The sequence below is a fragment of the Chiloscyllium plagiosum genome, unplaced genomic scaffold, assembly GCF_037043375.1.
Source record: "Chiloscyllium plagiosum isolate Xiang-an unplaced genomic scaffold, Cpla_swu_hap1 HiC_scaffold_4, whole genome shotgun sequence".
Taxonomy (NCBI): domain Eukaryota; kingdom Metazoa; phylum Chordata; class Chondrichthyes; order Orectolobiformes; family Hemiscylliidae; genus Chiloscyllium; species Chiloscyllium plagiosum.
The window spans coordinates 84438576-84466276 of NW_028270142.1; the positions used below are offsets into that span (position 1 = coordinate 84438576).

Here is a 27701-nt window from a genome sequence, read left to right on the forward strand (position 1 = left end):
TGGGTTTAGTTTAGAATGGCATCATGGTCAGCACAGACATGGTGAGCCAAAGCTCTGTTCCTATACTGTACTATGTTCTATCAGTGAATCCCCTTCCACAGAGGAAGAAATTATTCTGCCCACTCTGGTGTGGTCACAACCTTTTTCTTCCTATTATGCTGGTATCAAAAGTGCACAATGGAAAATAACAGTGAGTGATCACCTCCTAGCACTTTCCAGTGTGATCCTGTCGGTTAGTCCCCAAATATTCACATCCCTTTCATGTTAGTCAATTCAAAGGATTCACACTTGCCAATGTCACAACTCAATTCTACCACACCTGCCTACCCTTCTCACCCAGACTCTGGCATGAGATGCAGATTTCAAGTGCTCATTAGCTGTACCTCTTCCCCACAGATGCCAGGTTGCTTCTGGCCGAGGATCACTACCAGCATTACACCTTTCCCAGACAAACTTTGAAGTACCGTCACCTTCAAACATTTTTGCTGCCTCCTTCACAACTGTATTGCACCTTTGTCCAACATCTGTGGCTCCAGTTCCAAAAACTAAACTGCCGAGGCCCAGTGTCATAACAAATGGCCATACCTACTGACCCACTCTCTTCCCCCTTAGTTTCTGTGGGCAAAGCCAACAGATTGATCATGGCTCCAACATATCTTCCCAACTGCATTAGCCCTACACCCACCAAACTTGCCACAGTGGACTGACTGTAGCCCACTCTGTGGACTGCACAGGCACAGATTCCCTGTCCAAGATCACCTCCCTGACCAGATGCCTGTGACCAATGTCCTTGACTGGTATGGGACGCTTCCCTTAACTTAATATGCCTGTACCCCTTACCAACAGATGTCACAATGGACTTCAGTGATAACTACATCCCTTAAGAGTTAAATACATAGCTCTCTGCTTACTACACATTCAGTGCATTTGCTCTGTAAACTAATGACATGGGAAGATGTGAAATTGCTGTAGCACAATGCCATCGAGCAAGATGTGCACCCACTAGAGTGAAGGCTGCTGGCAATGATGCATGCTGCCCATTTCTGTGACTTCACTGATGGACACAGCAAGGCAGGGATCCTATGAGCAAGTGAGTAGGTACTAACTGGCCTAGTGCCAAAAGAACAAGCAAACAATCCTGAGATGCAGTGTCGTGCAATCTGCAAGCTGAGTGCCTGTCCCAATTGCAGTGTTGGGATTCAAGTGGCTGGGATGCCCTGCACTACATTACCAGTATGCTGTGCAGAAGACTGTGTGTTCAGGTGGTGCATGGGAATCATGCCCCAAGATGATGTTTGTGCCCAAGATGGCAGTAGTTTGGAGCAGAAACTGCCAGGTACACAGCCTGATCTCCTTAAGTTTTCCCAACATCTATTAATTTTCATTTGTATTTATCAGTATGCAATTAAAATTGGCTTTATCTAGTTTGTTGACAAGTTTACTAAGGTGCGAGCCAGTATATTTAATGAAGTGCCTGGTGATGTTAAACCAGTGTTTAACAGAGGTTACTCTCCATCTACAGGCAGCTTGCTGCTGCATAGTGAGAACTGCATTACACCACTTGTGAAACAAGAGTTGACCTCTATGTCAAGCTGGGCATTGCCACATGATTCTGTCTCACATCTTGCCATAGCCTACGTCACAGGCTATAAGATTCCACCCAGAGTTACTTAACATTTCACATCTGAGATTGGGCCCATGATTCTGATAAAAGGTTACAGACCTGAAAAATTAATTCTAGTTTTCTATCCATAAATGCAGCCTCACCTGCTGAGTATTTTCAACACCTGTATTATTTTGCTTTTATCTTACATGAAATCACTGGACACACTGTTCTTAAGCAGAGCAGTAGCCAGAGTATTATGACAGTGTTACCAACATTCGACAATCACAAAGTTGGTTTATTCAATTTTATTCATCAAAGAGATGGCTCCCAACTATCCTCCAAAATATGTTTGGCTTAACAGTATTCGAGAAATCAAATGATTTACCTTACAATGCTACATAAAAGACATCTTGGTGGTTCTATTCTTTATTTATTCAGCACAAGCAGTAATTTTGGGAGTGAAAATTTAAATAAAAACATTTGTAGCAGTTTTCTATTGACCTGATCATTGATTAGATTAGATTCCCTACAGTATGGAAACAGGCCCTTCGGCCCAACAAGTCCACACCGACGCTCCGAAGAGTAACCCACCCAGACCCATTCTCCTACCGTGTATTTACCTCTGACAAATGCACCTAACACTATGGGCAATTCACTTAACCTGCACATCTTTAGACTGTGGGAGGAAACCGGAGCACCCGGAGGAAACCCACGCAGTCACGGGGAGAACGTGCAAACTCCCACAGACAATTGAACCCGGGTCCCTGGCACTGTGAGGCAGCAGTGCTAACCACTGAGATTGCATCCTTGTAAACCAGAGTGACACTGATTGACACATTGAAACAAAATATACGTAATGCATGCATACCAAGTACAACTCCATGTCTTGGAAGCCATTGTTTCAAATAAGTACATGTCACTCACCTCACCACCTCAGGTAACCAAAGGATCAAACTTTATATGGCTACCCTAGATCTCCTACAATTCTGTGGTCTAGAAAGCTAACCTCCTGTGACATGACTGTCCAGGCAAATTATGCGATGTTACATTACCATCTCATTATTATTTGAGTAATATTAGATTATCCATTACCATTAATGCATTTGGTGGTCAGGTTAAGCAACCAAGTACATTGTTCTACAAATTTCTGGCATGCTGGTTAAAAACATTTTGCTGACGTGTGTTCATTTACTATAAGACATTCAAAAACAGATGAGTATATTTGCTCTCTTTTCATACAGAATCTTGATTATGTCTCACTTATGGAGTTAAATATTCTGACTAACTCCAAATTGAATGTGGGAATTAGTTCTACACAAGTTATTCTGCCTTAATTAGGCAGATTATAAGTGTTAAAAGAAAAACAATATTGAGACAGAGCAAATGTAATCTATTGCTCAAGTGTCTTTTATTGCAATATTTCATTCATTCAGTACCTTTTTAAATGCCACAGAAGTCAGACCAAGACCTACTTAATTAATTTGTTAAATATATTAATAAAGACATTAGCAAACATAGCTTTAGAGGAAGAGAATAAATTATTGCCAATTTGGCCCATTTATATTTATTATCCAGCAGCTTCAAAAGATTGAAACTGGTACTACAGCATAAAAATAAAATTGACAAACCAAACTTAAAAATCAAAGAAAATATATTAAAGATTAAAAATCTATTAATTGTTACTTGTATTTATCCAGGTGATTAAAACTGGCTTTATCTGTAAATTACAGTAGCTCCAATCATACCAACCACAGATTGTACATGTCTCAAAAGATCATGCCATGGACTTGGACAGGGTCCCAGGCAGGAGAGATCATGATCAATCCCAAGATTGAGAGGTGGTAGCATATTATGACGGACAGCAATAATCCTGATAATGAACTGCGAGCCTTAATACATCTAAAGTCTGACAGGGGAAATGTAATGAGGAAAAAGAATCTAAATATTTTATTCAACAAAAAAAAAAACCCTTAACCATGAATTTATGTTAACCGGGATTAGACTTCAGCTACAATTTGATAGTACTCATCAATTCTGAATAGATAATTACTAGAAAGCTTAGACTTACTACCACATACCTGCTCATTCAATTGTGCAATATGTGATTCTGCATCACCACCACTTTTTGCTCCTGGTGCCTTTCTAGCTTGAGCTGAAGTTGGCCTAGATGGTGTTGACGCTGATTTAGGAGATGGAGTGCTTTTTGAAGCAGCAGCACCTACCATTTGGGCACAAATTGAACCACCTGAACAACTTTTAAGTTACTGTAAATTCCTATAAACAAGTCACACTTTCATGCAGGTTTATGTGTTCTGTAATCTGGATGGTAATGGAAGAAATGCAGTTTTTATTTAATCTGATGAGGAATTAAAAGCATCCAATTTGTGACTGGTGTTTAAAGATCCAAAATATTAGCACTCAGTTTAAATTTGAAAACTTGGATATTCTTGCAAATTAACATACATATAACTATTTTCATCGTAGGAAATAGCTGAAAATCAGAAGCAAAAAAACTGCATGGAAGGTGCTTTAAATGTTACTCAGTCATGTGAGGAGGCTTTCAATTATTTTCAATGGTTTTCACCTGTAACATTGGAAATTGCTTTAAAATTTAACTGGCGATAATGTTAGTTATAGCCGCAGATTACAAAACATTTAACTTTCTCGTTTCAAAATTAGCCCTCCTATAAACTATTTAAAGAGTGTTTGGTCAAGGGACAAAATAAACCAAATGCTGATCTACTTAGTTTTGATATCTTTAACATTATGCAGCTGAGAAATATATATTAATCTGGTTTCCTCAGTTGTCATTAGTCAACTCTCCGACTTTCGATCACTCAGGAAAAATATGCAGTTTTTTTGTTTAACATTAAATGCTTATTTTAAAAAAATGACAACTGCTTGGTAGTAAGTTGAGTTTCTTATTGATATTTGGTGGCAAGTTGCATTTAACTATATACTTCTATTCTTTGCACAATTTTAACATGTTGCATTCAATCAGTAAAATCAGAAGGATACCTTTTCTCTTAACTGTGTGCTCTATAAACCCTCTGAGTATATAAAGGATATCAACAAAAATTATTGGATATACCATGTTAACTTGTTAAATATTTAGTATTTGTAAAAAAAAATGCACATGAATCGATGCAAAGTTAGTAACTAAATGAAAAGCTGGCAGAACCGGAAGCCAATTCCAAGCTAATGGTAAAAGGACAGAGGGGAAGAAATATGGCAACAAGATAAAATTAATCAACTGAATTAAGAATAAGTGTGTAGAAAAGAACTAGTAGTTTACCATTCACATTCCAGGAAGAATTCTATTAGAAGAAACTACAGAAGTAAGGAAGTGCCAACTTAAGATTTGGGGAACATTTAGTGCAATTGTACCAAACTACAGTTTAATATTTAAAAAGGCACAAGAGCATTAATCCATACATTGTTACAAATTTGTTGAAGTCAAATGCAGGTCAGGAGCCAACTTTACTAACTTAATTGCCATAACACTTCAACTAACCAACCATGGCTTTAATAAAGTCAAATTCATTATGAAGAAAATTTATTGAATAACCATAAAGATAATGGGATAGAACCTCATTTTGGTCTTTTTACTTCAGATACACAACACTTGCATTTCAAACTGCTGTTCAAGATCAAGTTAGTTGGAGACACTTTAAAGCTGCTGCAGTTCCAGTTATTATGAAATTAGCTGGAGGTTGAGTTGCACTGATTATCTTCCATCTACTCAGAAATAATCTTATGCCGCATCCTGAAAATGTCTTCAACCTGCTCCCTTTTATACCCAACAAATTGATCTAGTAAAACTATCCTAGTGAAAAACCGATCTTGAAACATTTCCCATTAATTATTCCTTAAGCATGTCAAAAACACACAGGCAGGTAGGTATTGATTATATATTTTCTAGAATCCCAAGCCTGAATCTCTCCAATTGGATTCCAAACTCTGATAGTACCAAAATGGCCCTTAAAGTTACAAATGACAGCCTGTGGGACTGGCCTTATCCTTTTTAAAACTATCCATAGTCTTTCACACTATTGAATAGAACATTCTTATCAAACAGTCTAAGGTGGGTGGGCCTGCAAACACCTTTCCTTTTATCTAATCGTAGCAGAGAATCACTTGCAGTGGCTTGTCTTTCTGCTCTCACATTGTGAAATTGCTGGTGTCTCCTAAGGATCTATCTTTACCACCTCAACTACAAGCCGCTAATCAGTGACAATCTTAAAACACTGCATCAATTTTCACATGTACACTGACAACAGTAGGTCTAACATTACCACCTATCTTAACATTATCGGACTGATTGCTTGACATTAGGTACTAGATGAGCAGACATTTCTTCCAATGAGGAAGAACATAGTCATTGCCTTCAGCTCCCATGACTACTCATCAACTCCATCTTTCTTCCTGTTATTGTTTAAGACTGAAATCAGATAGACAGTTCATGACCGTGGTGCCAGATTTGACCGAGATTAGCTTCTGATCACATATACACACCATCACCAAGACCACGCAGTAAAGCATATACAACATTGCCCAAGTTTGCACCTGCCTCAGCTCATCACTTGCTGCAACTCTCACTCGGCTTTCAAAAGATAAATGTGCCATCATGTCTTGATGGTCACCCACATTTTATCCTAAAAAACACAAAAACTTTCTGCCAGTGTTCTAAATTGCATGATGCTCACCCACCACTCCAGTGTTGATCAATTTATACTGGTTAAGCAATGCCTCAATTTCCAACTTCTCATTCTTGTTTTCAAATTCCACATCTCCATCCCTCATATCGCCTCCTACCTGACAATCTTAAGATATCTTTGCTTCTCTAAAGTTTGGTCTCTTGTGCACCTCCCCATTTTAATTGCAGCTGAAATGGTGGCCATCTCTTCAGTTGCTAAACTTTGGAATTCACTCCCTAACTCTCACCACCTCTTTTTCCTCTTTTAAGTTGTTCTTTTAAAAGTCTACTTGGCTGATCATGTATTTGATTATATTCTGCAATACCACCGCAGGTAGCCTACAATTAAGTTGTGATGCTTAATGTTCCTATTAAGCACCTGCCTTGGGACATTTTATCACACTAAAAAAAAATGTGCATCATAAATATTGTAAATGAATGAACATTCCTATATTGAAGTCAAGTTTAAAGATAAGGTTTTTGTTAGTTTTTTTTCCCTAGACTGGAATGGAAAGAGAGCGCAGGAAGGAAGAAGTACACAAAATAAAGACATATGAGAAATCAATCTACAAGACAAAGGACATAAGTAGTTCAGCAATGTCTACTGGGGAGAGGAAGTTGAAGTCTAAGTGGGCAATGATACAGGGCAGAAGATGGTAATCTCTCTCATGGATCATATGTGAAATACAAAGTCAAGTTCAAGATTGAAAAGAACAGCAAAATTGCCCACCACTAGGCTCATTGGCAGCGGGCAAAAAAGAAAACTTAATGCTGAAGGTGTGCATGTTGTCAAGAATAAAACATAATGGTTTTAGTGTTTGCTATAGGAAATCTGACTCATTCATTTTTCACAATTTTGATGACAGCAGAGGGATAGTGGTCGTAACTGTATTTGTGCATACAGATCCCTCTCTTTGCAGAAGAAGATGTCATTGAGAGCTACGACAAAGCTGAAGAACAGGAAAAGGCAACCAACCACGGACACCTGGGATAAGGAGTTCAACTGAAAGATTATTACAGAAAGGCTGAAATTAGAAGACGACTGAAAACATTAATTATCAAGATAGTACAAACAAAAGAAATAGCAGAGGTGACAGTATAAATGTAAATATGACAAGCTATAAAATACAAACATGGAATACAATTACCTGCACTTGGAGAACTTACTGCCTTCTTTGGCAAATTAAAAATCTGTTCTCCAGGATTAGGTGGTGGAATAGCATCTTGACCTTGCCGAGCAAGCACAGGATCATATTCTTTACCATCGTAATTTGCATCAAAAAACTTTTTGAACCACTGAATGAATTCTAAGTTATCCTGAAAGCGACCTTTAACCAAACGCTCTACTGGAATAACCTAAACAAAGATAAATGCACAATTTCATTTGATGGCATATACAGAGTCTTATCAATGTCAGAAAAAATAGGATTTGGTTATTTATACAGAATACTAAATTCATATCTAACATTGCAGAGGATACACAAAATTAAATAGCACAACAATCACATAGCAAAATTCAAAAAAATTCACAATTGGAATAAACTAAGATATAGCTGCACATTTTTCATCTTTCATAGAAATATATAAACACAACAAACTAGTTTATTTTAGAAGAAAATAAAGTGCTTCTAGACAGGGACACATCAAAAATCTAAACCGTAAAGAGTGTTAGAAGGAGAATATAAGAGTGCAAGATCAAGTTTGCAGAAAAGATCACATTTCAATACAAAAATAACATTTACATATAATGACGAGACTTCAAGTGTGCATCATGCTCTGTTAAGCTCTTTGGGAGATCATAAAGAAGTTTGAAAAATGCATGTTCTTCTTTTGCTTTAATGGAAAGTTGCTTTCCTATGATACTGCAAAGAATTTTTTTTCAGAATATTGTGCAAAAAAAATTACAAAAATAATTTGCTGTTGTATTCTGCATACTAATGGAATTTTTTTTCCCCGACATGGGTAAACTGGGATCATGATATATGAATTAGAAAATCAATCTGAATAACCTTTTTGAATACTTTAGAAAGGATCATTCTCAGGCCAAATGTTTCAGAAATTTATATGAATTGACAATAGCAAGAATTTAGAATAAAAAAACTAAATCAGCCATCACGGACTAAAAGAAATCCTCTCAAAAAGTTCATCTGTCTTTTATTAAAAGAAGCCAAGCGTTAATGTGCATTATAGAATTTTCTAATATGTTATACGACTGATAGATCAGAATTAGGGAATAATAAAATTTACATTTTTCTTTGATTGGCTTGATACATCTAGCTAAGAGAAAGTGAGGACTGCAGATGCTGGAGAGTCACAGTCAAGAAGTGTGATGCTGGAAAAGCACTGCAGGTCAGGCAGCATCTAAGGTACAGGAGAGTCGACATTTCTGGCATAAGCCCTTCATCAGGAATTCCTGAAGGACTGCTGACAAACAAAAAAATCAGTGCATGTCCCCTCTGCTAAAACCACAATATCACAAGTTGTGGAGGATTCTACTGCACTGGTTTGTAATCAGCAAATTGTTAATAAAATAATGTCATTGTTGTTTTGAAAATGTCTGTTGTAACAAAGAAAGATGTGAGTGGTCTCAGTCATCAGTGAATGATGGGCTCACATCCAGCTGATGAAAACTTTCTAAAGTTAACTCAAACAGCTATCTTCTAAAACAAATACTGTAGAATGTACAATAAGTATTAGTGGCTTGTTTTGGAGTACAATTTCTTATTTTTTGAAGCAGCTTTTGAGATTTTTCCTGGTGGTTTAAAGAATATGAATATATTAAAATAATCATTTAAAACCTTTGGGGAATTTCATGGATGAATGCATTAACTGCTGTACAACTAATTCAAACAAAATGTTTTCCCATTTAATTTCTGGATTCCCAAATGCTAGATTTCATAATTTCATACTGACAGGAAGCACTTAATGAAATAACATCAACACTGATTTCTACCATGGAGGCACCTCCCCACACAACTTGAAGCTTCCCAAAGTATGCTGCATTTCTCCTTTGCCCTAGGTAAAGGCAGTACACATGTACAATCATGTCGGTTCCACAACGATCACCATCCAGTAGCTCTTTATGTATTTTCTATATCGTAAAGTTAAGTACTTCTGGCAAGATAAGTGACGCAAATAGTACTGAAAGCACATGTAAAGTCTCTCAAGGGACAGATTGCTAAGATTCTTGGTTTTTGGTGGAGAAAATTCAAAGTTGGATAGCCAAAAGAAAGGTCTAAATACTGGAGCATTGTCTTTATTAACCGAAACACTTTCTATATACTGGACAACCAAAAAGCCTTTTTCAGTCTTTTCTGCCATGTCAGTCACAAATAGGCACCAGGTGAGCATCCATTAAAACACATCACCTGGATGCGATTACAACATTAAAAGGCACCTGGATCAGGGACATGAATAGAAAGGGTTTAGAGGGATATGGGCCAAGTGTTGGCAAATGGGGCTGGATTAGTTTAGCATATCTGGCCGGCACGGACGAGATGGACCGAAGGGTCTGTTTCCGTGCTGTACATTTCTAAAGAATTAAGAAACCATTGAATTTATTTGGAGTTGGGCTTAGCTGAAGTCATGAGCAGAATTCTGTTAAAAGAATGGAGATGACAGAAAGATATTTCTTCAGGACTTCTGAAGTCGTCAACGGACTTGAAATAGTAACTCATTTTCTCTTCACAGTTGCTATCAGACCAGCTGAGTCTCTCCAGCAATTTGTGTTAGATCTCCAGCAGCTGCAGGTCTCTAGTTTAATGTTTTAAAATGCAAATAGTGCTGAACTAGTGAGTTTTCTGATGAAGTTAAGAGAGAGTTATTGCTCGAAAGCTTCATGTGTTAATCATGGACTTCCAACAGACATTTCATAAAGTGCCAAACAACAGACTTGTTTGTAGTGTAGTGGAAGTGTCTTTTCCCTGGGATCAAGTCCCACCTGCTTCAGAGGTGAGTACCTACATCTCTGAACACAGTGATTAGGTAAAATAGATTCACAGAATAAAGTGGCAGCACAGATACAAAGTTCCAAAGACGACTCATGGCACTCAAAACATTAGCTCTGTTTATCTTTCCATAGATGGTACCAGACTAATTTTTTCCCAGTACATTCTGCTTCCAAGGCTGGGTTTGATTCCAGCCTTAGGCAACTGTCTGTGTAGGAGATTGCATATTCTCCCTGTGTCTGCATGGGTTCCTCTAGATGCTCTGGTTTCTGTCCACATTCCAAATATGTGCAGGTTAGGTGAATTAGCCATGCTGAATTGCCCATAGTGATCAAGGATGTGTAGGTTAAGTGCATTATTCATGGAAAATGTAAAGTCATAGGGCAGGGGGATTTGTCTGAGTGGGATACTCTTTGGAGGGTCAATGTGGACTTGATGGGCCAAATGGTCTGTTCCACACTGCAAGGATTCTATGATTCTATTTAAATGTTGATCTAGCTAGCGACACACCCATCCCCTGAATGAATTTATAAATATATATATAAATTCAAGAAGCTGAGGCTGTTCTTCTTTGACAGGTTTAATAAGGGATTTGACAGAAGTGTTGAAACGCATGAGTAGTGAGGACAGAATAGGCAGACACAATAGGCGCGTTGGGCAAAACGTCATTTTCAAGGAGATTCATGGTAGGCAGTCAGATATTGTCCATGCCGATTTTTATCATTATATCATCCACTTTTCAGCTCATTAGTTATGCAACTAACCTCTGTGGCACCTCTGTATGAGTCATACAGTCAGAGTGGCTGAAGTGCTTGTTGTTGCCATTCACACTGCTGGTACGATCTTGAAATTCCAGCTCCACTGCACTTCAGATTCTGCAAGCTAGGAACCTCCCATCACATTGTGGTGCTTGATCATTATAGAGGAATATGTGGCCCAGAAAGTTCACATTTTACTTTTTGGACAGGTAAATAGTGGGCATTTCTATCCTGCAGATCAGCAAAGAATATCTACCTCCAGACCTAGTCAGCCTGGATACAGATAACAACCCAAATCTCTCTCATTTCTCCCACAAAACTGTCAGCAGCAAGACCGCCAATGGACAGTCGCTGCTCCGCAAGGCAACATGCAACATTTTTCTGCCTACAGCCTCACCTTTCCTCCAAGTCTGCCACTGTACAAAAGAGTCACCAAGGCTATCAATCTACATCACAATTGCAAGCAATATTTCCATTCAACTCTCATCTACCTCATCCTCCCACAACAAAAACCCATTCTACCCTCTGTGCTTCCTATTCACTAAACACTGCCACATCTCCTGTTCTGCATCACCATGAACAGCTCTTTCATCTATTTAAGCTCTCACTTTACTCTTTTTGCCTCATTGTGGGTGAAACTGTCAGACAACAGGTTCAAGAGAGCTGCCACCATTTGATTCCTCACTCCCTATGAATCAATGATCCTGGAAGATGGCTCAAGGAGGATAGAGACAATTTATTTGGGAATGCACTAATGGTATGTTTTCTTACACAGGCACCAACGACATCCACACAAACTGTCTGAAAAAGGCAGCACCTGAGCACATCAGCTCCTCCTCTGAGGAGAAAGCCACTGAACCTTCAGGAGGAAAAACTGGCAAGGCATTCTCCACCAGCTCAGAGATAAGATCAGAAGTCACACAATGAAGGGCCTATGCTCTAAAAACTTGTATTTTTAAGTAAACCTGTTCGAATATAACGTGGCGCCACATGTCTTCTGACTTTGTCCACCCCAGTCCAACACCAGCGCCTCCACATTATAGCTCAGAGACAGTAAATTCAATGGTTCTCTATATAGGTTACAGCACAATCTAGTGATCACATCACTGATTTTTCTGTAGCTGGTCAAGGTAGAAACGTCCCAAGTGACAGAGGACTACCAACAATCAGGCACCTGTTCAACCCCAAACTCAAATGTAATCTTACTGGCCATTAAGGCAAATATGTATCCTGACTTAAGTACACCAAGTAAAATTGAACAGCCACTTGATAAACTGGATTAAAAAGTGGAAGAGTCCATCAACATTAACAGAAATGGGATGCTTCCATCTGCATGGTCTGCTACATGTATAACACAGGCACCTCCCCAACATTGAGGAAAATTGCTCAAGTATGTCCTGTATGTAAAAAGCAGGACAAATCCAACCAGCCCCATTACCATTACAGTCAACTCACAAAATCTGTAAAGTGACAGAAAGGGTCTTCAAATTATGCTATCAAACATCACCTGCTTAGCAATAATCTGTTATCAAACAAAACAAACAGTCTGTTTATATTCTACCAAGCCACACAGACTACAAATATAATCTTAATTTAAGCAAGGACAAAAGAGCTGAATTCCAGAAGAGAGGTAAGAATGACTGCCTTCAACAACAAAAAAGCACTTGACTGAGAATGGAATCAAGGAGCCTGAATGAAACTGGAGTCAATGGGAAATGGGGGGGGGGGGTAGCATTCCATTGGTTGGAGGCATAAAACACAAAGCAAGATGATTATAGTTGCTGGAGGTCAGTCATCTCAGCTCCACAACATTTCTTCAGCGTTCCTCAAGGTATTGTCCTAGGCCCAATCAATCAGCTTCAATGACCTTCCCTCCATCAGTAAGGTCAGAAGCAGGGATGTTTGTTGAAGATTGTTTTCTGGTGACAAGAGATATTGAAACAGTCTGTGCCCAAAAGCAGAAAGATCTGGACAATATCCAGGCTTGGACTCAAAAGTGACAAAATTCACAACATGTCAGTGGCAAGCATTGATCATTTCCAACAACACGAAGTCCAACCAACACTGTTTGACATTCAATGGCTTTACCATTCCTAAATAACAACATCCCAGGGTTACCACGAACCAGGAACTGCATGTGACCACAGATCAGGTCAGAGACTAGGAATCCTGTAGCAATTAACTCACCTCCTGTAGATTCCAAAAGCTGATTGTCTACAAGGAACAAGTTAAGAGAGTGTGAACGAGTACTTTCTACTTTTTCGGATAAGAGCAGCTTCAAAGATACAAGTAGTTTACACCATCCAGGTCAAAACTTGATGTCCAAAAATATTCCCCCACCTCCACGAGTGATGCACAGCACATGTTACTGCTACAATCTACAAGATGTGCTGCAGAAATTCACTAAGGCTCCTTAAACACCTCCTAAACCTACATGAACAAGGAACAACAGATGGACACTTCAAGCCTGGCCCACCATTCATTACCATCACAGCTGAACTGATTTTAACCTCAGCTCTACATGCATTCACATTCCTGATTATCTTTTATTCCCTTGGTAGTCATGAATTCACTACTATCTCGAAGGGCATGAGCAGCAGATATATGGGAATACTACCACCTGCTAATTCTCCTCCAAGCCAATCACCATCCTGACTTTGAAATATATAACCATACCTTCGTTGTTGCTGGGTTAAAATCCTTAACAGCATCACATTGCACCTACATTACATTCGTTCAATATGCTCACTCCACGTGTTTCAAGGGCGATTCAGGATAGGCAAAGGTCATGTCTCCCAAATTATATGGATTAATTTGTATGGAGAGTTTCCAGGGAAACAGTAAATCAACTCCTGAGCCAAAATTTTAATAATTCAACCCTAATTCCTGAATCAGTTATAAAGGTTCTACAACTTCTCCAATAATTCAAAGTTTTTTTTTAAGTATAACGTGGAGACCATACTGAACACCCTAATTATATGACATTAATGGCTGACATCTGGAACATGTGAACTGTAGCTTTTCAATTAAATGAAGCGCAGAGTGTAAAAGTGCATAATTCTAGCTTATGATTTTGAATGGATGTTAAAATAGCAATTTTGAAATGAGCAAAACAGCACAAAGGTACAAAAATTAGTTCTATTCGTCACACTGGCTAAAACGTTCAGATAATATGGAAGCAAATTCCAAAATGAACAAGAAAGCACATTAATTAGCAAATCTCTCACTGCAATAAAATGACTAAAGACAAAATATCAAGAATACAGCCGTCAATACTAAAGATAAAAAATTAAATAGTTTCAAAATGTTTCTGACAACCATCCGATTGCCTCCACTAAGTTGAACATTTATTCCTTAAAATAACAGACAAAATTGAGTAGAAACTGTTACATTTGGCCATAACGGACATATAGCTGGGATAATCAAGGCTCAGTTTTGGGAAAATTATTCCCAATATAGTCATTGGTAGGAATCCCATCCATTAGCAGCAGGGGTTCCAATTCGGCTCATACATGAGCCACTTAAAGCCAATTATCCCTGTCCACCTGAATTTATCAGGCCTCAAATGCATCTCCCAAAGGTTGTCCAATAAACACTGTTGAGTTAGTCTACATTTGTCGATGGAGTTCACAGTGTTCAGAAACTCAATGTCCAATCTTGGACCCAGCAAAGGGGGCAGGGGAGTTATCGCAAGTCTCAGACCTTGCTCTTGCATCACTGATAACCCTCTTGCTTCTCATTGGTTGGGTAGGGGTTTGCAAATAACCTGTAACCAGGGACTCATTTTTGATCGTCTAGGTAGGCCTTGAAGCATTGCCAAGGAGCAGTTGAAGCATTACCAAGGTGCAGTCTCCATTCTCAGTGGCACTTCCATTAATGGGAAATGTTGCCTCCTTATTGACCTGTACTTCTCAGGGATGGGATTTCCATCCCATCCACCAGCTATCTTAATCATGTTGGAATCCCAGAGCTGCTTTGTTTCGTGCCTAAGTATATAAAACTTGCACTGGGCTGCCTGCATAGATACAATGTTGCACTCCCAACATTTCTCCAATTGTTACAGCAGGAGGAGAGGAGAGAACTTGTGTCACAAGCTCTAACTTCTATCCAAAATATCCCTGCCCAATGAAGTTTAGAAAAATGAGAGGTGATCTTATTGATATGCAAGGATGCTTTGTGCTGAAAAGGTCTTCACTTGCGGGAGAGACTAGAACTAGGGCGTACTGTTTAAAAGTGACAATATGCCCAGACTTACTCTATTTCAAGTCTTTGAGTGCCCAATTATTTGCCACTGAAGGGCTACTTTATGTCCTCCTCAGTTTTAAGGATGGCAGGAGGATATCGGGGCAGGCAGAACTCCAACAGCTCACCACCTTCAGACAGAAAGGCCATGGTGCCCATCTCTTTCTTGGGTGGTCATCCTGGGTACTCCTTCACCCCTTGCCTCTTCAGTGCCTCCTTGGTGCCAGAGTCACAGATAGTCTCAGAGAAGGTACAAAATGTTCTCTGAGGGGTGTGAGACTAGCAGGAGGTCGCTGTCCACGTTGGTACCAATGACAGAGGAAGAGAAAGGGGCAAGGTTCTGAAGAGAGAATATAGGAAGCTAGGCAATAGGTTAAAAAGTAGGTCCCCGAGCATTAACACTCCAGGAGGTACATGCTAGAGAGTGTAGGAATAGGAGGATAGAGCAGATGAATGCGTGGCTGAGGACCTGGTGCAGGGTGCAGGGATTTGCATATTTGGATCACTGCAAACTCTTCTAGGGTAGAAGTGATCTATAGGAGGACAGTTTGCAGCAGGTTGGAAGAGGACCAATATTCTGGAGGGGAGATTTGCTAATACTACTTGAGGCTCTAAATTACTGGGGTCGGTAGGTGGAGGAGACAGGATAGATCGAGTGAATCCTTAGAAGAGTATAAACGCAGTAGGATTATACTTAAGAGAAAAATCAGGAGGTCAAAAAGGGGACATGTGATGGCTTTGGCAAACAGAGTTAAGGAGAATCCAAAGGATTTTTACAAATACATTAAGGACAAAAGGGTAACGAGGGAGAGAACAGGGCCCCTCAAAGATCAGCAAGGCGGCCTTTGTGTGGAGCTGCAGAAAATGGGGCAGATACTAAATGAGTATTTTGCATCGGTAATTACTGTGGAAAAGGAGATGGAAGATATAGAATGTAGGGAAATAGATGATAACATCTTGAATGTCCATACTACTGAGGAGGACATGCTGAATGTCTTGAAACGCATAAAAGTGGATAAATCCCCAGGACCTGATCAGGCGTCCCCTAGAACTCTGTGGGAAGCTAAGGAAGTGATTGCTGGGTCTTTTGCTGAGATATTTGTATCATCGATAGTTACAGGTGAGGTGCTGGAAGACTGGAGGTTGGCCAACGTGGTGCCACTGTTTAAGAAAGGAGGTAATGACAAGCCAGGGAACTATAGACTGGTGAGCCTGATGTTGGTGGTGGGTAAGTTGTTGGAGGGAATCCTGAGGGACAGGATGTACATGTATTTGGAAAGGCAAGGACTGATTAGGGATAGTCAACATGGCTTTGTGCATGGGAAATCATGTCTCACAAACTTGATTGAGTTTTTTGAAGTAACAAAGAGGATTGATGAGGGCAGTGCGGTAGATGTGATCTATATGGACTTCAGTAAGGTGTTCAACAAGGTTCCCCATGGGAGACTGGTTAGTAAGGTTAGATCTCAAGGAATACAGGGAGGACTAGCCATTTGGATACAGAACTGGCTCAAAAGGTAGAAGACATAGGGTGGTGGTGGGCAGTTGTTTTTCAGACTGGAGACCTGTGACCAGTGGAGTGCCACAAGGATTAGTGCTGGGTCCACTACTTTTCATCACTTGCATAAATGATTTGGATGTGAGCATTACAGGTACAGTTAGTAAGTTTGCAGATGACACCAAAATTGGAGGTGTATTGTACAGCCAAGAAGGTTACCTCAGATTACAACAGGATCTTGATCAGATGGGCCAATGGGCTGAGAAGTGGCAGATGGAGTTTAGTTTAGATAAATGAGAAGTGTTGCATTTTGGGAAAGCAAATCTTAGCAGGACTCACACACTTAATGGTAAGGTCCTAGGGAGTGTTGCTGAACAAAGAGACCTTGCAGTGCAGGTTCATAGCTCCTTGAAAGTGGAGTCACAGGGAGATAAGACAGTGAAGGCGGCATTTGGTATGCTTTCCTTTATTGGTCAGGGTATTGAGTACAGGAGTTGGGAAGTCACTTTGCAGCTATACTGGACATTGGTTAGGCCACTGTTGGAATATTGCGTATAATTCTGGTCTCCTTCCTATCAGAAGGATGTTGTAAAACTTGAAAAGGTTCAGAAAAAATTTACAAGAATGTTGCCAGGGTTGGAGGATTTGTGCTATAGGCAAGGGCTTGAGTAGGCTCGGGCTGTTTTCCCTGGAGCGTTGGAGGCTGAGGGGTGATCTTATAGAGGTTTATAAAATCATGAGGGGTATGTATAGGATCAATGGACAAAGTATTTTCCCTGAGGTGGGGGAGTCCAGAACTAGAGGACATAGGTTTAGGGTGAGAGGGAAAAGATATAAAAAAAAGACCTAAGGGGCAACCTTCTCACGCAGAGGGTGGTACGTGTATGGAATGAGCTGCCAGAGGAAGTGGTGGAGGCTGGTACAATTGCAACATTTAAGAGGCATCTGTATGGGTATATGAATAGGAAGGGTTTGGAGGGATATGGGCCAGGTGCTGGCAAGTGGGACTAGATTGGGTCGGCATGGACGAGTTGGACCGAAAGGTCTGTTTCTGTGTTGTACATCTCTATGACTCTATAAGTCAAGGCAGGCAACAGCAAGGCAGAGAAACAAGACCGAAACTAAACTTCATCTATTTCAGTGCAAAAGCCTGACAGGTAAGGCAGATGAACTCAGGGCATGGTTGGAAACATGGGATTGGGATATTATAGCTATTACTGAAATGTGGTCAGGGAAGGCCAGGAGTGGACCTTAATGGTCCAGGGTACAGAGGCTATAGGAAGGACCGGGTGGGGGGGGGGGGGGGGGGGTTGGGAATGACGTTTTTGATTCGAAGCAGAGATGTACAGCACACAAAAAGACCCTTCAGTCCAAGTCATCCATGTCAAACAGATATCCTAAATAAGTCTTGCCCCATTTGGCCAATATCCCTCTAAACCCTTTCTATTCATATACCCATCCAGATTCCTTTTCAAATGCTGTAATTGCATATCCACTCCACCTATCTGCAGTAAACTTACATTTCCCCCAAGCCTACCCCATCCCCATTTATTTCTCTGCCCCCTTCCCCCTCCTTCAACCTGACCTGAAATGTCAACTTCCCTGCTCCTCTCATGTTGCTTGACCTGCTGTGCTTTTTCCAGCATCTGCAATCCTCACAATTTTCATTGTACCAGCCTCCCCCACTTCCTCGGACATCTCATTCCATACAGGCACCACTCTCTGCATTGAAGAGTTGTCCCTTAAATCCCTATTAAATCTTTCCCCTCTCACCTTAAACCTATTAGTTTTGGACTCCCCCACCCTGGGGAAAAGACATTGTCCATTTACCCTATCCATGCCCCTCATGTTTTCATAAACCTCGAAGGTTACCCCTCAGCCTCTGGCGCTCCAGAGAAAATAGCTCTAGTCTATTCAGTCTCTCCCCATAGCTCAAACCCTCCAACTCTTAAAGATAACATTAAACATGTACTGACGGAGGATAATCCTAGGAGTACATCTAGTGAAATGGTTTGGGTGGTACTGAGAAATAAGAAAGGGATGATCATACGATTAGGATTATACTATTGGCCCCACTCCCATCTCAAGTTAGCAGGAAATTGAGAAGCAAATATGAAAAGTAATCTCATACACCATTAAGAATAGTAGGGCTGTAATGGTAGGGGATTTTAACTTTCCGAACACTAGGTCAGTCTCAGTTCATGTTAAGTGCTTGGATGGCGAGGAATTTGTTAAGTGCGTACAAGAGAATTTTCTCATTCAATATGGGAATGTACCTTTTAGAGGAGGAGCAAAACTTGACCTTCTCTTGGGAAATAAGACAGGACAAGTGATTAAAGAGTCAGTGGGGGAGCACTTCAAAGCTAGTGATCATAATTCTATTATCTTTAAAATAGTTATGTAAAAGGATAGTCCTGATCTAGAAGTTAAAAGTTTTAAATTGGAATAAGGCCAATTTTGACAGTATTAGGTAAGATCTTCCAAAAACTGATTGGGAGGGGGCTATTCACAGGTAAAAAGGGGGCAGTTGGAAAGTGGGAGGCCTTCAACAAGGAGATAACAAGTCTAGATTCTCCTTAAGCCCAAGAGATTCTACAAATACATCAAGGCTAGAAGAGTAATGAAAAGCTATTTGTGAAGCCGCAGGATATGGGGGAGATGACTAAGCCAGTATTTTGTGACAGTAATTCATGTGAAGGAAGATATGGAATCTAGAGATCTTAGAGAAACACACAGCAACATCTTGAAGTGTTCATCTTACAGAGGAGATGCTTGACATCTTAAAATGCATCAGAGATGGAACTGCGTTGGGATGAAAATGTCTCCAGCCAATTAACACTCCTTGGGGCACTAAATGACTAGGGGGCTGTCACTCATTGCTAAACAGGGCAGGCCATCCAAGCATCTGAAAAACTGTATCTATGATTTCCCAGAAGCTAGTCATTAAGAACAAGTATTGAACATCACAAAATTTATTATTAACTCACTGTATAAACACCCCACCTCCCAAGCAAAATTTCAACATCAATGTTCCATGGCAATGAAAAATCCAAACCTTTTAACTATAGTCTGGATAACTTCAAAACATTACTTACTTTATCAACATTCATTCTCTTAAATGATGCCTGTAGCAGTTTGAAGTTGTGTATGTATTCATGTTCCAATTTAGCCTGGAATTTTACTTTCTTCAAACTAATACAGCCAGAGAATAACATATCCATAAACTGGCAATATGCTGCACCTGAAAGAAAAACAAAAATTGAAACGAATAAGCTTCATTTTGCCACTTAAAATGTTTGCCAAAGAATAGCACTGACGGCCTCAAATATGGACCATTTTAACAATTAGGCCCAGGAGAGTTTCTTTTAAGTACTTTAGTCATTCCACTGCACCCCGCCCCACCATGAATAATTCTATGCCACTCACCTCACCTTGCTCATTCAACATAGTTATAATTATTTTGTTTTGCACTTGTATTTATTCATAGATTTATGCAAGACGTGAATTAATTTCAAGTTTAAGTCATGGAGCACATCTTCCAAAAGTACAGTCTCCAGGCATTTAAAACTTCAGTTTAAATGCTTATATGTAAGAAACTAAGGTTTCCCACTGAATTAGGTGCACCTTATTTAGTCCGTTTCTCATTGCCATTATGTTTGTCACCAAAGCAATTCCACAAAAGCATCTGATTATTCAGTGAAGAACAAATCACCCAGTGCTGATTAAACGGTAAACAAAGGCTAATCAAATTATTAAAAGTATTCTTGTCAATTGAGAATTCAAATTACACTGCTGGGCTGAAAATCCAAGAAAATGCACAGCATAAAGCAACTATCTTCCTAAATGACTGAAAATTAAATTATATCATACATTAACAAAAACACTCAAATTTTAAATAAAGAACTTCTTAGTGTATGAATATTTCAATGCTCCAAGAGTTAATAAAAGTAAACATTCTAAATGAAAAACTGCACATTACACAATTACATAAATTTAACTTCAATCGCAATAATACAGTATATTCATCTTACCAGAACAAGAGAAATATATTTTGGGAATTAAAGCTAGTACATGTCTACCTCATCAGTTAAAGCTAATTTAATTCATTCCATCTTTAAATTTCTTCTAATACTATACTAGTTTAGATAACTATGCTAATCGTTGGTAGGAAAAAAAGGATCAAGAACATGAAATTAAAATGTTAAAGATTTCTCAATTATTTAGATTGAGGATAAACACCAATAACACCAACTTCCTATCTGTTCAAGCATTTTCCCATGAATATAGTATCTGTAGCAAGATCCACTGAAGCAATTCCACAGTGCATCTCTGTACCTCAAACATGCATGTGGCCATTGTTATATCAAAATAAACTGTAGAGGCCTGAAGATATTATTTGGGATGACAAAGATGGCTTTTGACATTCCATCTTCAACTCCGAGTGAAAAGCCAAGCTAAATGAGTGCACAGTCTGAAGGTACTGTGCATGCGTTGGGATGAGAATAGAAGGAAGCACACTATGGTAGCTTTTACTGGAAAAGCTTGACTCAATTTGTCAAAGTAGGCACCTTCATGAATTTCACTGCAGTTATCCACTGGTCAAAATGCCTGAGTAACTGAACCTTGATATGCAAGGGACAACTTCAGAACCACGGAAAACATTTCCAAGCAAGCTAGCAGATAAGGAATCAGGTAAATACATTAGGAATGGCTCACTAAAATGTGTTACTGCATCTCGGATTTTTATAGCTTGATTAAAAAAACTTCAAAATGCACTATGCAAAAGGTAACTCTGATTTACAATGACACTTTAAAAAAGGCACCTGGCTTTGAGTTCAGTTATATACATTGGGCTAGACAATACCTTTCCTGTATTCATTCATACCTAAATTATCCCAATTAACACAGGAACTGGGTGCAACATGCAAATTAACCAAAGCACCATATATCCAAGCAGGTATCTCTTACATGATGCCAGACACCTCTGAACCTAGTTAGTGGGCACAGGGAACAATATTGCATATTCATTCTGCCACAGCATGTGAAAAATATTTTGAGAATTAGAATGGAAATCTAAAGCGTGAAGCCACCATGGCTTTGAGAGGTGTATTTTGCCCCCTTTTTTTAAAGAAATGAACAAAGGCTGCTTAGATGAAGAGCACTCTGCTCAAAGCCAATACAGTAGACAGTTTGAGATATCATGGTTTTCTTTTTGAAAACAGTTGGAGCAATAGAAGAAGTGGCTTTCATAGAACCAGGACATTTTTTTTTAAAAAAGGATTTTAGTCTTCAGTAGCAGTTGCTGGGGTCTTGAAGTTGGTTATGGAAGCTCTTATTCCACTGTTACAGCTAAAAGGTCTTCCTCCTGCCAGAATTGCACGTAAGACAATCCATTTTACTGAATTTGCCTTCGCTAAGGGTACATATCCATGGGGTGTTGTTACGATATTGGAACACAATATATTATCTTGTTAAGATTGATAGTTACTGTTAAGCCAATTTTTTCAATTTTTATTTTGTCTGTATTTTTGAGTGTTTTTGAACTTGAGGCTGGAACTGAAAACTCTAAGTCGACTTAAAATGGAAAAGGTAGAGGTAAAAGTAAGGAGTAGCGATGACAACAGTAATGGAGAGGAATCCGATCCTCACCAAAGGCATGGTGGGGATCTGTTTAAAAATATCCAAGCATTGCCGAAGTTAAACAAGAATGTAAAAGCCTTTTTCATTTCATTGGAGAAAGTGGCTAAACAAATGAAATGGCCGGTGACCATGTGGGCATTGCTAATCCAAACAAAGTTGATAGAACTAGTAAGGTATTTGCATCATTATCAGAGGAGATATCTGGGGAGTATGACAAGGTTCAAAACAGACATCTTATCTGCATAGCAGCTAGAACCAGAAGTCTACAGATATCTTAGAAATCTGAGGAGGGAGCCTGGTCAAACAAAGCTTTAAAAGGATCAAACAAAGTAATTTTGATAGGTAGATAAGGGCACTGAAAATATATCAGACATATGACACTCTTAAATTAGAGTGGTGCTGGAAAAGCATAGCACTTCAGGCAGCATCCGAGGAGCAGGAAAATCGACGTTTCAGGCAAAAGCCCTCCATCAGGAATACAGGCAGAGTGCCTGCAGGGTGGAGAGATAAATGAGAGGAGGATGGGGGTGGGGAGAAAGTAGCATAGGACACAATAGGTGAATGGGGATGGGGATGGAGGTGATAGGTCAGGGAGGAGACTGGAGTGGATAGGTGGGAAGGAAGATAGGCAGGTATGCTACCTGAACTGTTGTGCTTTTCCAGCACCACTAATATAGAATCTGCAGTCCATGTTTTTACATAGTTGATTTAAACCCTACTGCAAATCCTCTTGCAAGGATGCCTGCCTTGAAGAAGTTTTCCTAAAGAAAACAACACCATAACTTGTCCTACCTGCCTATCTTCCTTTCCACCTATCCACTCCACCCTCCCCTCTGACCTATCACCTCCATCCCCACCCCCATTCACCAATTGTACTCTATGCTACTTTCTCCCCACCCTCCTCTCATTTAACTCTCCACCCTGCAGGCACTCTCAGTTCAAAAATTCTCAGTTCAAGAACTACAGTTTTTCTTGGAAACTATAGCAAAATCACAGGTGGGAGTGAGGTCTAATTGTTGAACAGTCAGTGGAAAAATCAGGCAACTGAGATTTTGCAGGAAGTATATCCTGGAATTTTTCCTGATTGTGGTAACAAAGTCACAGATCCACAAGTGGAAAAAGGAGGAGAAATCAAAGAATAAAGAAAAGGAAGTTGAAGTTCAATTATTAGAAACCATGTTTGATCAAATAGTTGATAACAAAAACAAGAACAGGTGGAGGACAAAAGTGGATATTTTTAGTTCAGAGAAATTAATTGAGTTACAGTAAAGACTATCCAGGAGGACTGGGATAAAGGAATTCCATTTGTACTTTTCACAATTAGGTATGCACCTAATGATTCAACCAATTCAGTCAATTTTAATTAGCTTTGGGCCGAAGGTGAGAGGACGACTGAAATTAATTAAAGAGCAGTTGGTGAGTCAGGGTTCAAAGACCACATATTGGGACTGCAGCAAATGTTAGGGAAAGATTAAATAGAGCAGATGAGTTGGCTAGACAGCATTTGAAAGTAGCACAGCATGTGATGAAACAGGAAGCAGTCAAGAAATCAAACATTTGTAATTTAGCTCGTGGAGCTAAAGTGTTAATGTTACTACCAGTGGCAGGTGAATCTTCAAAGATAAGATTTAGTGGGCCTTATCAAATCAAAAGGAAATTGACTGAAGGGAATTATTTGGTAAGAATGACAGATAGAAAGTTCTCAGAGTGTGGTATGTGAATATGCTGGAAAAGGTATTTTGATAGGGGACAAAAGCAAAAAGGAGAACATGTTACTGGTTACAACACAGAGTGAAGAACCAAGTACAGAGGATTCTGAATTGGATATTCCTCAAAATAAATTCAAAACTGAGGAAGCTGTCGAAAATTGGGATAATCAGAATTACTTTTCAGAGAAAAAATTGAAATGACCTGAAGAGGTATTACACACACACACACACACACAGGAGATGCTGTTTCAATTAAGCAACATTCCTATAGACTTATCCCTAAATTGGCATAAATTCAAAAAGAGATTGAACGTATGCTCAAAGACATCTGATCATCGAGGTGAGTTATTATCACAAAGTCAATGCAGTTACAAAATCTGATTCATTCCTATCGCACTTTTGGAAGACTATATTGAGAAAAGTGGGACAAGCAACTTGTAGTTAGAAGTTGGAGTTACTCTAAAAGGATACTGGCAAGTACCTTCATCCAGAAGGGTGTAGACAATTTCAGTTTTCATGAAAACACACTAGCCACATTACAAATACTAATCAATACAGTCATTTCTGGATTACCCAATTGTGGGGTGTACAGTAATGATCTCATGGTTTTTAGTCATGTATGGAAGGAACATTTGGAGCATCTATGAGAATTGTTCGATCAACTCCAGGAGGCAGGCTTGTCACCAATCCTGGCAAAGGGCGAGTTCACAAAAGTTCAAGTCACCTTCCTGAGCCACGTTATCGGACATGAACAGATTGCTTCAAATCCTGTGAGACTAAGATTATTGGGCAGTTTCCAATACCATCAATGAAAAGTACAATTTCTGGGCCTGAGCGATTTTTAATCAGAATTTTTAACCAAATTTTAGCAGTGTAGTTGCTGCACTGACTTACTTGAAGTACAGAAAATTTAACTGGACAGAGGAGTGGTCAGAAGGCATTTGACAGCCTGAAAGCTGTGTTAACAATTGCCCAGTGTTAGCCAAACCATTCAAAGTGACAATCGAGGAGAGTGATGTGAGTGTCAGTGCTGTGCTTTTGCAAGAAGACAAGATGACAAAAGATCTATTGGGTATTTTTCCAGAAAACTGAATAATCAACAGAAATGTTTCACAATTGAGAAGTAGATCTTGAAGTTGGTGTTGACGTTGCAACATTTCAACATTTATACAATTTGCCAGTAATACATCTGAGACAAATGTATACGATCATAACCCCTTAAATGTTTGAAAAAAATTTGAAAACTATATACATGACAGGACAGGAGAATGTAATTGGTAACGCATTATCATGACTTTGAAGGAGGAAGACAGAGGTGTTCGGTGGCAGAAAAAAAACTGAAATGGACTCCAGTTGCGAATATTCATATGCTTAGAATCATAGATATTATGTGTATTAATAGAGCAAGGCTCGAAGTTTTCAAAAGTAAAACCATCTTTATATGCTGATGGGTTTTCAAGAGCGTTTTGGGGGAGGTGAGACAATACTATGGCTTTAAGAAGTGTATTTTATACTTTCTTTTAATGAAGAAAGGTTGAGAAATAGGTGTCAGGGGTCTGCTCCAAGCCAATAAACAGCTTCTGAGGCCTTGGGGTATTTTTTAAATTTGAAACAATAGATCAGCCTGAATGCGCGGAGTCATGAACCAGATTTGTTTTGTTTTAAGAAGTTTTAGCCTTCAGTAGCAATTGCAGGAAGCTGGATGTGGAAGCTCTTGTTCCTATCTTTGTTACAGCTAAAAGCTAGGGTAAGTATGTTTTGCTTCAAGTCAAGTAGTTCAACCAATCGATTTGCATCTGGAATGCAAGACCTTACATTTACCTTTAAAATAAGAACAAGTCAGGGTCTAGGCCTTCTTCTTAATATATTTTGCAGTGGTTTGTTCTGGTCCATACCAAAAATCGCTACAAATGCTCAAGAATAGGGAAAAGTAGGATTATGAACACTGACTTTCTAGCTCCAGTCCAGTTTAGCACTGTGGCCATCAATAAACAATACTCAGGCAGTTGCAATGCACAAGATATATAGTTTGATCTCCTTATTCCACAGTTTCCTGGGTTCCGTCTCAGTCACCTGTTTTAGATGAGATCAGGTTTGGTGAATATCTAATTATCTTACAAATAGAGAAATTAATGGAGGATAAACTTGGTCCTGCGAACTCTCATCATTAAGGTGGAAACACAACAATGATCACCATTGTCACATTGATATGGAAAGGGATAATCGAGAAAGATCTGGCAAGGATCCTCAGAAAAACTCAATAATATTGGTTCAAAAATATCAGAGCAACAACTGGAGCATAACCTCTCCCAACACCAGTCAGCACTATGAACATTTCTGTCACATTCAGAAACCTCACCAGACCAGAAAGCAGATTGCTTCTTGACACCACTCAAGTCTGATACTGTTGGCATAAGTCAATTTTGTTGAGGAACTGCATCATTACTGAAAACAGCATCTGCAGACACATGCTTGTTGAGTCAGGACTTCTGTGAGAAACAGTATTACTTGTGGCAATATTTACTCCCTACTTCTTTACCTATCAGAGTTGAGACTGACATTTTAATATTCCCCAATTACAGGCAGAGAACCTAAAACATAGGACTAATGAATGAAGTACAGTAGCTTAATATATGACACAAACAGGAGTGCTTAGATAAACACAACTTTCTCCTGTATTAGAATAATGAGCAGCTACAAGTAATGCTGTCTGAAATGTTCACTTCCAGCATGCAGAAGCTTGGAGTTGCAAAGAATAAATGTTTTCTAAAAACTAGCAATTCACAAACATTGATTTTTCAACATCACCATATAAATAGGAACAAGTCATTTCCAGTTGAACTGGAAACCTTATAACTGCACCACTTATGATCAATAGTGGCAGTTTGAGCACTAAAACAAAATTCTGCAAAAGCTGGAAATCTGAAATAAAACAAAAATAATGGAAATGCAGAGCAGGTTAGGCAGCAGTTCTGATGAGAAGTCATCAATCTCAAATCATAAATGTGTTTTTTCTCCACAGGTACTATATGACATATTGATCAAGATTTTCCATTGAACAGTTGTTATTTCTTCATAAATGGGAGTTGCTAATTGGGTCACTGAGGAACCCTTAGTAGACACTGAAGGAAGTGCCTGGGAAACTGAAGATTCTACCGGGAGCTCATCTTTTTCTGAAAACAGCTGGATGTCTCTACTTAAAATCAGAGAACTCCAAAAAAAAACTGTTAAACACTGACTGAATGAGACAGAACCAGAGGGGGTGTGTGTGTGTGTGTGTGTGTGTTTCTGGGAACTTGCAGTACAGTAGGAATTTGATTTTTTTTGTGGTTTATAGTTTGAATGATAGAGATCTACAGCATAGAAAAAGATCAGTGGTCCATCGTGCCCGGAGTCAGAAACAACCCTATTTTTCAGCATTTGACCCAAATCCTTGCCTGTCTTAGCCTCACAAGGGTATATACATTGTTAAATGTTATGAATGTTACTTCCTCTACCATTCTGACAGAAAAGTAAGGTACAGATTCCCACCATCATCTGGATTAAATTTCCTTATTTCTCCTCTCAACCTTCTGCCCCTTACCTTAAGTCTATTCCCTCTGGTC

The 27701-nt window shown here is 39.3% G+C and overlaps 1 protein-coding gene across 2 annotated transcripts in view; it reads right to left on the reverse strand.

Moving 5' to 3' along the window:
• The window catches only part of mapre2 (microtubule-associated protein, RP/EB family, member 2), a 132161-nt gene that overhangs the window by 3166 nt on the left and 101294 nt on the right, over positions 1 to 27701 (reverse strand). For both annotated transcript variants that reach the window (XM_043688284.2, XM_043688283.2), the window contains exons 3-5: positions 19843 to 19988; positions 7451 to 7658; positions 3685 to 3824 (exon numbers count right to left, since the gene is read on the reverse strand). In XM_043688284.2, the coding sequence (XP_043544219.1) occupies positions 3685 to 3824; positions 7451 to 7658; positions 19843 to 19988 (494 nt within the window). The remainder of the gene's footprint in view (positions 1 to 3684; positions 3825 to 7450; positions 7659 to 19842; positions 19989 to 27701) is intronic.